The 15,203-nt window shown below is 42.9% G+C and overlaps 1 protein-coding gene across 1 annotated transcript; it reads left to right on the top strand.

The window, feature by feature from the left end:
- Positions 1-2,787: 2,787 nt before the first annotated feature.
- Positions 2,788-13,996, top strand: TM4SF20 (transmembrane 4 L six family member 20; the record flags this gene model as incomplete). The annotated part of the gene is made up of 4 exons (XM_080932721.1): positions 2,788-2,970; positions 7,669-7,734; positions 11,908-12,059; positions 13,717-13,996. The coding sequence occupies 4 exons, from the start codon at positions 2,788-2,790 to the stop codon at positions 13,994-13,996; spliced, it is 681 nt and encodes a 226-aa protein (XP_080788847.1).
- Positions 13,997-15,203: the final 1,207 nt, after the last annotated feature.

The raw sequence follows: 15,203 nt of genomic DNA, 5'->3' as shown, positions 1-15,203 counted from the left end.
AAGAAGGTATTGACCTGGTCAGGGCATGATGACTTCTTAGACAGATTAGTTGTTTCCAGTCTACGGTACAGAATGAGGTAGACATAACCTAGTGCTTATAAAGCAATTTGGCTCGAAAGTGGCATGGTTTTCTTCCCTGTTCTCTCCACTGGACCCAAGTAGTCACGTGGTCTTCCTCAGCTGTAAGTGTACAGAAGTGTGGAGAATTAATCCGAGAGAAAATTTCACACATATTTATATGTGCATATCAATGTATCAGTGGCTACCCTATGTGCTCTGTGTGTCACATATGACTCATGCTTTATCAAGACATGCTAAGGCAGCTTTACTACCTATTATATCCCTTGAAGTCTCGCTGGGGTAGTTCGACCTGTCAGGCAGTGGACTGCACGGTTAAGACCTGGCTTGTCATCACGTCCCTCTACCTGGGATGGAGCGTCAGTGACAGAGGGTTGAGAGGATGGCAGGAGCCAGAGAGACCTGACTTACTTTAACAATATTACATGTCATTCTAGACTCCCAAGCATGGCTCAAACGATCGGATGCTGTGACCTAGATAATGTAAAAAGTGTTCTCCAAACACCTGACATAGGACAGCTTTAGCCGTTTGCTATGCATTTCTGTGTCTTTCCAGTTGTCCTTCCTGTAAATAAAGCGGTATTTCCCCAGGGCCATCTGCATCTGCAGTGGGGATGTGCAGTGACTGTATGGACCTTGAAGAGCTACAGAAAGCAGCACAAACTAAAGGCGATCTTGTCCCTCTGTCTGCTGTGGTTGAGAAGGACCTCGGCGGACACGGAGGCATCTTTGTTTCATCGTTCTGATGACAGTTTCACAGACCTTACGATGCAGCTGACAGGATGGTAGCGAGGACGGTGCGAGGTGTAACCCAGGCAGTGGTCCCCAGTTCTGTCTCCAGCCTGGAGTGTGGGGTAGGCACTGTGAAGCCAGGGGCCGAGGTCCCCTGACTTGCACCTAAATCAGTGTTTGGACACGACTGTTCTAGGAGCTGCTGCTCCCCTCAGGTTTGATCCCCCCCCCCCCGTTTTTGGTGAGTGGCAGACATGGTTACGAGAATGTTTTTCTCGTCAGCCCTTGGTCAAATTCTAACCATCTTCAAAGCCTAACGGGATGCTGGTTCCCAGCCTGTCTGAATAAACTCCTTTCTTCTGAACGACTGAACCTCCTCTGGTTTTGTCATGCTACATGCCAAATAATCAGTGTACTTTCCAATAACTGGTTTTACAGTAAATAGCCTTTTGGTGTTAGCTCTTTGCTTGCAGAAAACCCAAAACCAGAAAACAAACAAACAAACAAAAACCAAAAACCAAACCAAAACAAAACAAAACAAAAAAACAACTAACTAAACAAAAACAAACCTAGAATCCAAAGAGCAGGGAAGGGTAATTTATTGTGAGATTACAGGATAGGACTGCAGTTGTCCTTCATAAGGTAAAGATTAAGATATAGCAAGCCTCTGGGAGGTCCTTTAAGCCACCTCCTCTCCACACACACACACACACACACACACACACACACACACACACACTCACACACACACACACACACACACACACACACACACACACGCACACACGCTTTTCACCTGACCCTCCACCATCATATGCAGCAGAGTCTGTGGACTGTGTTCTGGGAACAGGAGGCTGTCACAGACAGAACCGGCCGCTGTTTACTTGTTCTGTGGGATGCAACGCATTTGAATTTTACCAGCCACCTTATGCTCAGGTTTGGCCCAGTGACTCATCTTCCGGCGAGTGAACAGAAATGCTTCAGGCAAGTTCAGGCAATGATGAGACATTTAAAACCCGGCCTCGGCATATGTGGGACTCAGATGCTGCCGGTGCTTATCCATGTCTCTTGGGGACCCACCATCAGTGCAGCGTCCCACGGGCTGTGGAGACCACTCAGTCTGAACAGGCCCTTCTGCACCTGAAGCTTCTTCCAGCTGATCAAGTCTTTCCATGAGGGACTCGAAAAGGCCAGAGCATAGAGCCATAGTCTAGAAAAAGAAACCGTGGTACGTGGTTCAAGGTCTGAAAAAAGCCAGACACCATCGTCTCTTGGCCAGCCTCTCTACCGTTGCTTTTTATCACAGTTTCCTTATTTGATAATTTCCCTTCTGGTGCCATTAGCCAAACTGTCCAGATGTTGTAGGTGGGCTGTGTACAAATGATCTACTTTACAAGACTGGAAGAATTCAGGATAGAAATGCTGTATGTGAGACAACAGCCTGAAATGAAACACTAATATTTAGAGAAATCAGGAATATTTAGAGAGGAGAATTTTTTCCCTAATCATATACAATGTTCACATTCTTACTAAATAACTCCAAAATAAGAATACTTTATATATAATATCCTTATATTATCCAATAATATCGAGATATGAAAAAGTTTATCCTAATTGGATATACTTTTTGTCTTCTTACATTTTAGAAGGCATATCGGTAAAGGAATATTTTAGGAGTTATGTCACACGAGCCCATTTTTATCAGCTTTTACTCTCCTATGTTCATGTGTAAATCCACCACACAGAAACCATAGATTGTTTTTTCTGCCTATTCCCTTTCATCCCATCATAATATGATTATTGGTTCCCGTCATAATCCTCATAATAACATCCTGCCCTACTGGACTCTGAACTGCTTTCCACAGCTCATTTTTTTCGTAAGTGCTAAACTTTAACCAGAACACTGTGATAAAAGGCCAGGCAGAGATACATGAGCCCAGACACCCTGAGAAGGCTTCTAACTGAACCAGGAGAACCATGACGTGCTGTGAGGGGTGGACATCCTGCAATGGCTTCAGCCTGCTCATTCTGGTCGTGCTAGGAGTGGCTATCAATTGTATACCCCTGGGTATCAGCTTAGTGGAGGCAGACTCCATTTCTCAAAACCCCATCTCCTGCTATGAGTGGTGGTTCCCGGGAATCATCGGAGCGGGCTTGATGGTGAGTACAACCTGCATGAACTGACTTGGAGAAAGGTGGCTGACGTCTTTAACTATGACGCCCCAGCCTTGCACTTAACTACATTTTCATAGGAAACAGTTAGGAATGTGACTGCCATTGATTTATACTGTTACATTTCTAAGAACAGTGATTTATATACAGAGAAATAATGGTCTATCTTAGGGACCTTAAGGCAAAGGAGTATGTTAAGTCATTACCAGGACAAAACTTCTGAATTTTATTATTTAACATTATGGAATTTCAGGTTTTCTTTTCTTTTCTTTCTTTCTTTCTTTCTTTCTTTCTTTCTTTCTTCCTTCCTTCCTTCCTTTCTTTCTTTTTTCTTTTTTCTTTTAAACATGGTACTGGAGATGGAACTAGGGGCTTTATACACTCTATAGGATATTTTTAAATCTATTGAGTCTTTTCCTTTGTCCCATTCTGACTTCTAGGTATAGGACTGTGGCAGCAGTGGGAAGTCGCTGGATGGGAACGAGAAACACCCTTGTGTACAGGGAGTCTTGAAGTTGGCATAGTGAGGCTTAGCCAGCTTCTCAAGGGAGGCCCTAACACATAGGGAGTGCAATTCTGGGTCTCTTATCTGCTGCGTGGCTATGGACTAGGTTATCAAAGCAATAGGAAGCAACTAGGCCAGTTTCTGACCTCGAGGACTTTTTGCTTTGACTATTACATGGATCCCAGAAAGCTTCAGAGTTTTATAGTTTGATGATGGTGAATGGGTGTTCCTTGTTGAAATCTGACGCAAGGTGGGACAACACAGAATTTTCATGTGTCCTTAATAGTGAACCATCAGCCAGGTTCTCATTGTTTCTAGCAATTCTGGTGCAGCCAGTCTGGGTAGAACATACTTATAGAATCCAGTTTTCAGATCCGGAAGACTGTGAAAGACTATAGGTCTGCCTGATACGCCATCACTACCAACTCCCTTAGCCTTGGGCTCTGGTTTGCTGTCTGAACAATGGGATAGGGATGTTCAAGCTGACAATTCAGCACCCAGGAGCTTGCTTTTGTTTGCCCTGTCACTTGTGTGGTGCAACAGTAGGCACAGTTGGTGCCAGAGAAAAGAGCTTAAGTGAATGAGGAGTGAGTGAGAGAGATTTATTGGTTATGCAGATAATGAAATAGAAGTAACTATTAGAGAAACTCAGAACAGAAAAGAAGAGCTCTCTCCTTAGATCTAATTATTGGAGGAAATATCCTACCCCTTCCTCATTTCACTTGTTTTTTTCTCCAACTTTACCTACACCCAGGATCTTCATGTACTTAGATGAGTGAACAAAGCTCATTTTTAAATCACTAAATTTATATGTGTATACAAACGCACAGTAGGCCCAGTACATAGAACCTGACACCCTGGATTTGAGTCCATGGCACTGTAGCCATTCCAGGAGCCTCCTCATGAGCTGATGCTTTTCTTCTTTGCCTTTGCCAGCAGGAGTGATCTGGCCATCTGTTCCAGGCAGATACAGCCACAGGAAAAGTGGCCTTTTCTTTTTGCCAGCTTTTACAGACCCTGGGCTCTTTCTTCAAACTGCCATGCTGGCTCTCTCCCGGGCCTGCATCCTGTCCTCTAGGAGGCTCCTGGCAGGCAAGCAGTGCTGGCCTCCGCTGCACTTGGAAGTCTGCGGAGCACATCTGAGCCAGGCAGCTTCTGCAAAGCCCCTGGCAGTGCCCCCAGCTAAAACAGGCCATTTAGAAAACTCAGCTATCTCTAGTTATGAATTGGCATTGCTGAATCTCTTGGGCTTATTATTATTATTTGAGAGAAACCAAGAAGCCAGAGGAGCGACTAGACAGACCAGAAAGGACAAGAGGTAGAGAGCATTCATTTGTTGACATCCTCCTGGGAAGCCCAGTTTAGCTTACATACTGCCCTACTATCACCTGGGCTGCAGTGATCATTTGTGCTTTATAAAACAGAAATCAGAAGGCTGAGAATATTAGCCAGGTCACACAATGGGTGTGAAACCCAGTTCTACATTTATCTAATGCCAAAGATGGTTAAATACCATAGTCCTCAATCTCTGTCTCAGGCCCACAGAGGTCAAAGATAAAATCCATAAAGTGAAAGGACCAGGAAGCTGAGTCACAGAAAGGTCCACACACCTGGGAAACACTTCAGAGAGTCTGGGCTCCTTGTCTTGCGTATCTTGCTTCCCTCAATAAATATTAACCAAAGATCATGAGAGCATCAAACTCACGGAGAAGTCTGATGCTCTTCATATGCAGACCCTCAGGATGGAGGTTAGCTCCACAAACAAACAGGTGCTAACAGCAGTGCTCCAAAGGCAAGCCTATTTTAATGATGCCTGGCTTCACATAAAAGAACTGAATACATCTTTTCCGAGGGGAATTGCATCCCTGGTGACATCTGTCAGCTCTCACTTCTGCAGGACACTTTATAAAGAAGAATTCACTAAGTATGTTGAACGTCTGGTCAGTCCTTAAAAAACCTTTTGGCAGTTGTTACATTTCAAATTAGCATCCCCGCAGAAATGGGAATTTTACAGGAAACTGTGTATAGCACAGCCTCTGGGCCTCATTACGGATTACTTTATGAAGTCATTCATTTTATGACTTTACAACCAACCCCAATCAGAGGTGAACCTTTTTATCTTTTAAAACTGTAACTGAGTAAAACATCTTGTACTTAATTATCTTTAAGATTAGCTACTAAGGGGAGGGGAAACGTCAGTATAAATGTTACTTGATCAAGCATTAAAAGCATTTAAGAATGTTTGTTGAAAAACATAAACAGAAAGGCTTTTTTCCTTCATAGAGAGTTAACTATAAGCCTTGTCTTACTCATTCTTTTTATTGATTTTACCCATTACATAAGGGTCATTTTTTCAAAGCCAGTTAATAAATCTTAGTGGAAAACAAATGGCTGTGAGTCAAAAAGATTAGAAGATTGTATGCAAAACCTTTACAAAACAGAGCTTCTGTGTTCATGCTGAGCTATGACTCTTGTGTCGCTCTCATGTTCAAGAGCCTAGAGGTCTTCCAAAGGTTCGGCTTCTGTCACAATTTTTAGCTAAGGCTCTTGTGTACTTCCTTTATGAAACTGTACAGTTTCTAGAACCGGAGGAAAGCATGAGTTCCTGCGAAGAAAACGAACTGTAATTATTTACAAAAAGAAGACCGACTTTCACAAAATCTCAAGCGTCCAAATATGCTTAGGAATACTCAACTCTTTTCATGCAAAAGTAGCCACAGGTAATATGCAAATGAGTTAGGGTTCCAATAAAACTTTATTTATAAAAATGAAGTGACAGAGGTGGGGAGTGCATACTCGCCAGTTCCTGTTCCACTAGATTTGTTAGGTAAAGTCAGAAAGCAGTGTCTTCTGGGAACAACCAGAAAAGCTTAGTGTATAAATGATGACAACAATTTTGTTTCCCTTTCCTTCTGGACTTTCCACTATGCACTGGGGGCTGAGGCTGGACATCCATATGTATGTGTGGCTTCTGAATTGGAAAAGGTATCAGTGTTCAGTGTATAAACCAAGCTTGACAACAACTCAAAGTGACATGAAGTCAGCATGAGATTAGACGGGGGGGGGGGGGGGGGGGCAACACATGTGTTGGGAAAGCTGCCTTGCGAGAGACTGTTCCAGGAAAACCAGGTAGATATGGCTTTGGAAGACAATGAAGGGAAGGAACAATTAGAGGGAACTTGACATGAGAAAGGTGCTGGGGTTCCACGATCCAGAGTGAGCGGTTTTATGAATTTTAGGTCAATGTGGGGCAGTGGTTTAGAGACCATGTGTGTAGCTTGGCTTTGAACCCTCCTACTTTCTTAGGCAAGCTCCTCAAACTTCTGCCACCTGTTTCGGCAGTGGTAAAATGGGGGACGGGAACAGGCCATACACCAGTACTACATCTGAGGACTGTCCCAAGGGTGGCACAACTCACAGCATGTCAAGTTCCTACACTGGGTCATGTTAGCAGAGCAGACAGTGGGAGAACCATTCCAGGGTACCTGGGACGTGCTGGCAAATAGCCATTACACAGGTTTGTAAGTGGAAAGAAGCAACTGATATTCTCTCGTTCAATGACACAAAACTCTTAGCTAAGGGTTTCTAGTCATAGCTGATATAAAAATATAGGCTTGAGAATCCGGATAAGGTAATGGTAGTCTGGGCTATAGAATTAAAAGCAATAAACCAGAGGGAGAGGTGGTGAACTGGTCCCTGCCAAAAGCAGGCAAACAAATCCATCAACTTCCTTCTTCCCAGACTGACTTGTTTTATGTACAGGAAATTAAATATGGCTGCAGGTTATAGTACCTTGAGGAGATGGGGGAGAAAGGTGGAGGGAGTGGGAGACAGAGAATAACAGGTCAATTTGGGTTAATAGAACCAATTCTTTAAGATTCCTTCTAAAACTCATGTACTAATAAGCCATCCCACTGTACTTAAAATCCGGGAGTGGAGGCTGCAGCCGACAGGGAAAACAGGAGCGCGGACAGAAGCTTCATAACTGCTACATCTTTATGGCTTGCCCTTACAGTCTTTATGGCCGGAACTGCTGTGATGTTGCCGGATCAGATTTCCTCTTTCGTTCTCCAGGGCCCTGAATTTCCCCAAGGGGCAATAGTTGGAAGGTGGTGATGACTGAGTTTTCATCTGATGGGAAGAGATAACGGCACTTATCTTTCCCAAAACTTTCATTCCAGGTCGTCCCGGCAACAACAATGTCCTTGGCAGCAAGAAAAAGAGCGTGCTGCAACAACAAGACCGGGGTGAGTAGGAAGCAGTGGGCTTGGGCAGAAGAACATGAACTCACCCCGTCCATCAGCTCTGCTGGGCCCCAGGCTTGGGCAGCACTGTCAGGGTTGGTTCCATAGTCCTGGAAAGAGTGACGAGAGAGCTTTTCTTTTCTCTCAGACATTTAGCTTTGGAGATAAAGATAGCCTTTGATTCTTTCCTGAGCCTTCAGTTCACCTAAAGCATCAGAAGCTTCTTTTCTTTAATTCTTTTTTCTTAAGATTTATTTTTTATGCGTGTAAGTACACCGTCGCTATTGTCAGACACACCAGAAGAGGACATCGGATCCCATTACAGATGGTTGTGAGCCACCATGTGGTTGCTGGGATTTGAACTCAGGACCTCTGGAAGAGCAGTCAGTGCTCTTAACTGCTGAGCCATCTCTCCAGCCCCCTGAAGCTCTTCAAGAGAGAATTCATGCTGCATCCAGATCTGTATTTCATTTCCAAATCTTGTTTTGAATTCTGTATAATACTTAGGGCCAATGTGCCCTCAGTTTCTTGTTTGTTCCTCTTGTGTGTGTGCATATAAAGTTTAGCTTGCTAGGTTAATTGCTCATTATCACTCCAGATTGTTTTTAAAGTAGACAACATTTATTTTTGAAACATTTAATACCTATCATATTTTATTCCTCAAAACTCCTAATATGGGCAATAGTCAGATCTTAGTTTACTTTAATTAATAATTAATAAGACAGGGAATTTTTTCTTTCTTTTCTTTCTCTTATTTCTCTCTCTTCCTTCCTTTTCTTTCTAAAGACTGATTCTCTCTGTGTAGCCCTGGCTATTCTGGAACTATGTAGACCAGGCTGGCTTTGAACTTGCAAAGACCTACCTGCCTCTGTCTTCTGATGGGACTAAAGGCATGTGTCACCATGCCTGGAAGATCTTATTATTGACTAAAACACTGATGGTTAAACAAACAAACAAACAAAAAAAAAAACTCACCAGGGTAGCATACTGAGTATTTTCTGAACTCAGCAGACTCCTCTAAGTTTCCAGTCCTTATACTATATAAGCCATGAACAGGGCACTGAGGGTCTAATTCCCCAATTCCCCAAGGCTGGGATAGACTAACGACAAGTTCTCATCCATCATTAATACATGGGGCTGAGCTCAGCATAAAGGTTTTAAATCGATAGTTTCCAATCAGACGAAAATGCACATGTATCTAAGGAGATTTCAAAAAAAAAAAAAAAAAAACCTAAGTGCCTGAGTGGTTCCCAAGATTCTGCATGTATAATTCTTCATAAGTACCAGGTGATTCCAACACAGGGTGGGGGGACGCACTGTCCTAAAGGGAATAATATCCATAGAAGGTAGGCTGCGGGCTTCCTTTTTTAATCGTTACTTTATGTATATGGGCGTTTTGCCTGCATTTATGTCCATGCCTGTGGAAGTCAGAAGAGGTTGTCAAATTCCCTAGAGCTGGAGTTATGGAGGGCTATGAGCTCATGTGTGAGTGCTGGGGTTTGCATCTGGGTCCTCTGGAAGAGCAGCAGCTACTTTTAACTACAGAGTCATCTCTCTAGCCCCAGAAAATAAGTTTGGCTTTGTCTGTTTTTTTTTTTTTTTTTAAACAGATCCTGCTTCTGGCATTCTGTTTATTTAGGATTACAATGATCACTTTAACCACAGCATATGTAGTCTGTCTTTGTTCCTAGTACTTTTTTTTTGTCACCTTTGTTCCTAACTACTGTGCTTGGTGCAGCTTGACTTGACCTCACTTCTATGTGATACTCACAAGTTCTCAACACCCGGTTTATTTCTGATTCTCTGAACTGGAAACGTATCTGAACACTTGAACTTTTCTCAAATCCACTTTCTAGTTTCTATTAAAATGTTTTTGCGTATACCCTTTCATTTAAAATGACCCCTTAAGTTCTGTCTCCCTTGAGGATACAAGCAGGTAGGAGCATCCAAGCTATCTGTCATTTTCCAATTACGGTGTTTCTCTGTGTGTATGGGCATGTGAGTGCAATGCCCACGGATGTTAGAAGAGGGCAGTGGACCCCCTGGAGCTGGAGATATAGGATGTGGGACTGTGGATTCTAGGAAATGAACTTGAGTCTTCTGAAGAATAGCATGTACCCTTAATCACTGAGCCATCCTGCCAATCCTTAACAGAGGCACTTTCATGTAGCTCCTGGCCTTAAGTTAGGTTGGTTTTGCTCACACCAGTCTGGAAAATAATTCAGCCATGCTTCTGCATACTCATGGGTTGCCCAGAGCTGAGGGTCTGCCAGGGCTGCTGGGAGCAGGGAATGGGGCACAGAGGTATTCTATATTATTATTCACGCTGTTAGTAATAGTTCGAGTCATTTAAATAGTGACCACCTGCTTATATCAATGTCATAACCCCCTTAGTAAAGCTTTTCAGTCGCTGGCAGTCAGATGTTGAAGTTATAGTTGCTGCTTTCTGGGGTCAAGATAAGGCCAGGGTGGCATAAAATTATCTTCCCTTCTGGGCCGGGCAGGAAGAGGGCAGCAGGGCCTTCCCCGTTCATCTTTTCTTCCTTCCCCTTTTGTTTCTCAATATAAGCTTTTGCTGAATCACTTGAATGACTACTCACTCAGGAAGTAACAGGTGGAGGTGACAGCAGCTCTTCTAGTGAGTAAAGTCGGGAACTTGTGTAACTCACAGCAGCGTTGGGAGAATCGGGATTTACAACTGATCCTAACTCCACTACGGTGTGCTTCCATCTAAGGACACTAAGTGACAGGAAGGAGAACATGAGTATTTCCTAGACGAGTTTCTCAACAAGCTGTCAACCTCTTAATAGATCTATCTTTTAGGGTTGTTTGAAGCATTACCTGCCTATTCATCAAGGGTCTGAGGCACACAGTAGACAATTCTCTAGGAGCTAATATGAGAAGGAAAATGTTTTCTTATTTTTATTTTTTATTTTGAAATAATCATAAGCACTAACAACTTTGTGAAACACAGGAACTATTCTTTGGGGGGAAAAACACATTCAAAATTTTTTTTTTTTTTTTTTTTTTTTTTTTTTTTTTTTTGCCGAACTTCACACTGTTTGTGTGACTTGGATTCAGAACATGCTTTCCTTCCAACATGGAATTCTAACTATGGGCATATTTAGACCCTCTGCCCCTACTCCAAATGGACATGTGGTATTGTTGAGATAGTTTTAGTTGTCATACTGGACTGGGAGAATAAAGTGATACTTGCATCTGGTGGGTGGAATCCAAGATTGCTGATGCATTCCACCCTGCCGTGGAAGGGCCCGAATAGCAACATGTCCCCTTCAATGTGCCCAGCTGAGCGTTTTCACTCTCAACTCCACTGCTGATTGATTACTTCAGGCTGTTGGCCACTGACCACTTACTAACAGCCATCAGCTAAATATGCACGGGAGAGCTGGAAACCAAGAGCCCAGAAATAAAAATTTAGGTAGTCAAGGTCTAGTGGGGGTTCAATGTAGTTAGAACTATATACCATAGGAAGGAGAAACCAGGTTTCAGTGGCTAGAAGGAATTCATAAACCCAGGAATACAGAAGTTGAGATTCTTCAGAGACATTAACAAGTGGAATTATGTTTTGGCAACTGTAATTCAACAGTAGACTTTGATCTCTGCTTCTTTAGAAAAAAACCCACACCTAATTGAACTGCACTCTCGTGTGTCAGGATCGCACCAGGCTGGAGAGTTAGCTACGTCAGTTAAGTGTCTGACACACAGGCATGAGGATCTGAGTTTGGATCTCTAAGGCTCACACAGAAGTTGGGTGGGTGGCACCTGCCTAAAAGCCCAGTGTTAGAGGGGCATAAAGGTAGGTGCTGGAGCTCAGGGGCCAGCCAGCTTAGCGTAGAGAAATGGTTCATTCAGCTCCAGGCCCAGTGACAGATATCTCAAAAATAAAATGAAAAATGGTATGGGAAGACAGTGGATTTCCACCTCCGGTTCACACCCCTCGTACACACGAACATGAACGTGCAGAACACACTCACATAAATGTGTACAGAGACCATGCAGGCACACACACACAAACAAATAAGGGAAGGGAAGATCTAGGAGCACAGGCTGAAGAACTGTAGTCAGAACCGAGTGAGACTAAATGCTGCACGCTGCTGCTGAAACTGAAACAGAGGACACACAGTGACGTGTGTGGCCGTCCCTGCTCTTTTCCAGATGCTTCTTTCATCCCTCTTAAATGTGATCACAATCATTGGTGCCGTGTACTGCATGTTGGTATCGATCCATGCTCTCTTGGAAGGACCTCTAATCTGTAACATGCCAGCCAACAGTACTGTCACTTGTGAATTTTCCTTGAAAAACTTAAGGTGAGTCAAGTTTTGCCACACTGTCTCCCATAGCTGTAGCTGACTGTGGTGTACAACGTTAGGCTTTTCTCCATTCTGGTTTCTGGGACAAACACTTGTGGGGACTTGGTAAACAAAGACCAGTATCTAACATGTCATAAAGTGATCTAGTGGATCTCGGGTGGCTCATACATGTCCTGTTCATTGTTATGTCTAGGGCTCTCGAAAGTTTTGGGACTATATACTTAATTAAAACCCCTGGGGTACAGTAATGAGTGAGTGAGGGAGACATTTACTTTCTACAAATCTGCACAATTTTTGTTTGCTTAAATTTTAAGCAAAAGGAGTGTTTTGCTTGCATGCAAGCGCACCACCCATGCATGCAGTACCCACAGAAGCCAGAAGGGGGCACTGTACCCAGGTCCTCGGCAAGAGCAACGAAAGCTCTTAATGACTGAGCTACTTCTCTAGGCCCTTATTATTAGTACTATTTATTATTATTATTCTGTGTGTGTGTGTGTGTGTGTGTGTGTGAGTCCTGTGAATGTACTGTCTGCAGAAGTACACTCTTGGTTTTTCCATGAGTGCTGGGATCTAAAGTCTGGCCCTCCAGCCTACATACATAGCAAGTGCTTTGTTCAGGGAGGCACCACTCCAGCCTTTGTACTTTGCATCATCAATCAATCAATCAATCAATCAAAAGAAACAGCAACTAGTAGATATATGTGGTCATGCTATATACTTACAGACACGAATAAAAATATTTAAGTCATGCAGAAACACAGAGCATTGGAAGTTACATATAAGTGGTCCACTGAGACAATTCTATGCCTGAATTTGGCATACTTTTTAAAAACAGGAAGACCGATTTAATTCATTAGCTATGTTTAATTAGCCACTTAGTTCCGGAAAGCCAGATTTAACTTTTTATATTTTATTAACTCACAGTTTTTCTCCATTGCCTATAGTAAAAAAGCGTCTTTCAAAATTTGCATAGCAGTTATTACTGTGAGCAAAACACAAAGAAAAGCAATTCCTTTAATAGTAAGGAAAATGTGAACTTCCAACCACAGCTACTGTACACATTTAACCCCCAAGGACTAACAGGAGCTCTGAGGTAATGGGCAGCAGCTCCGACATTCCCATCCCTGTCTAGCTGGGAGGCCGACACAACAGTCTCCCGTGGTCTCAGGGAAATCTAGAGGCTAATAGACCATGTGTTGCAAATACTTTTATTTTCTCAGGTCCAAAGTCAGTTGTTGGGATCTAGAGATGTGTTCTCCCTAAGAATACTTCATTTTGTTGATACCATCCCCCCATGCCCAAATCACCTTGAGACAGATGTGTTGGGACTAAAAGCTTTTGATTTTATGTTAGAAGAGGCATACATCAATTTAATCACGTATTTGAAATGTTGAGTTACAAACCATCCATCTGGCCTCAGAGCAGATGTATGTTAAAAACTGCTCTGTCTCTGTGCATGTGCATGTGCATGTGTGTGGTTATCCTATGGAGAATGATACAATGTGTTAAGACAGGGTTTTAAGCACTAGGGCCAAGCCAATGTGCTCAGCAAACCACATCTTAGCTATGGTTTCTGTGTACACTGGGTTTTTTTCTATACTGGGGCTATTGCTGTCTTAGTAGGCACGTTTAACCCTTTTCTTTTTTCCTCCAGTAACTTTCAGCCTGAATCCTTCAATCTGCTGTGGTTCTTCAATGACACTTGTGTTTCTCCTACTGATTTTAAAAACCCCACCATCAATAACATGGTCAGTAACTGGAAAATACCCAACTCCGACTCTCAGGAAGACAGACACAGGATTTTCCACTTCTCTGTATTTATGAGTCTCCTGCTTGTTGGGATCCTCGAACTCCTGTTTGGGCTTAGTCAGATAATCATTGGTTTCCTTGGCTGTCTGTGTGGTGTCTCTCAGCCACGAAATCAAATTGTATAAAGGGTAATAAACTAGAATATCAGTACTTTGAATAATTTGAAAATTGCATTTAAAATATATACTTTTGTAAGCTCAATAGTGAGGCATCTTCTGGGACAGAGAGTCATTTTAGTGCAAACATGTTTTTAAAATCAACTCTGAAGCAACTTTCAAATAAACAAAAATCAACCTATGAAGCTGGGCAGGGTTGGTGCATGCGTTTGATCCCAGCACTCAGGAGCAGAGGCCGGTGGATGTAGAGTTTGAGGCTTGTCTAGGTTACAGAGGAATCCCAAGACAGCCCAGATGGCACAGAGAAACAAAGCAGAGGAATGAAAAGTCAAGCTCTCACATAAAGCACACTGTATGTGCAGTGCGCCCTCACTCCAGAGAAGTCAGCAGTGCTGGCACTGGGGACAAGTGTGGAGAAGCTCTTCTGTTTTGGTTTCTCCAGTGTATGAAAAAGCATTTGTTTATCCTGATGGTTATAGAAGTGTGTTAGTTTTAAGAAATGTGTGTTTAGGGAGGAAGACTGTGTTTTAAAAATTACTTTACCCCAACCCCCAAATGACAGAAAAATGCTGCATTTAACTGAGAGGAGCATGGTGATTCATCCTACTCTATTTTCTGATGTTTGTATCTTTTCATGATTTATGGTAATACCTTGGGGGTGGGGGGAGAACAGCCTTTGAAAGCTGGTTTTTATTTATGCTGGTCTTTAAAAGACAGGTAACAAAATGTATTTATTGTATTAAAATGTTATAAAGTAGAAAACAAAATCTATAATTTTCTGAATGTTATCACTCCTACAGTTGATTTCCATCAGCTTTATTTACCGGGCTTCTGGTTTGAAAGTGGGCTGGAGAGATGGCTCACTGGGTAAGCACTAGCTGTTTCTGCAGAGACCTGGACTTGGTTCCCAGCACCTACACAGGATCCCACAGCAGCCTATAACTCCAGCTTCCAGGAAGCCAGTACCTTCTTCTAGACTGCAGGGCAACTGTGCACACACAAATACAAACAAAACTCAGAAAGTGTGTTTCTGAAGTGAGCTGGACAGGGAGCTTGGCATTTAAAAGTACTTGCTGTTCTTGCAGAGTTCCCGGGGTGTACAAGGTCTATAATCCAAACTCCGGGGGATCCAGTACCTACTCTGGCTTCTTGGGCACCAGGCTCATATGCATTCACTTACGTGGCAGGCCAAACGGTCAGACACATAAAATAAAAA

Source organism: Micromys minutus (assembly GCF_963924665.1).
Source record: "Micromys minutus genome assembly, chromosome: 19".
Classification (NCBI taxonomy): Eukaryota; Metazoa; Chordata; class Mammalia; order Rodentia; family Muridae; genus Micromys; species Micromys minutus.
Note: the sequence above shows the minus strand (reverse complement) of the source record. Positions and strands in the feature narration are given on the sequence as shown.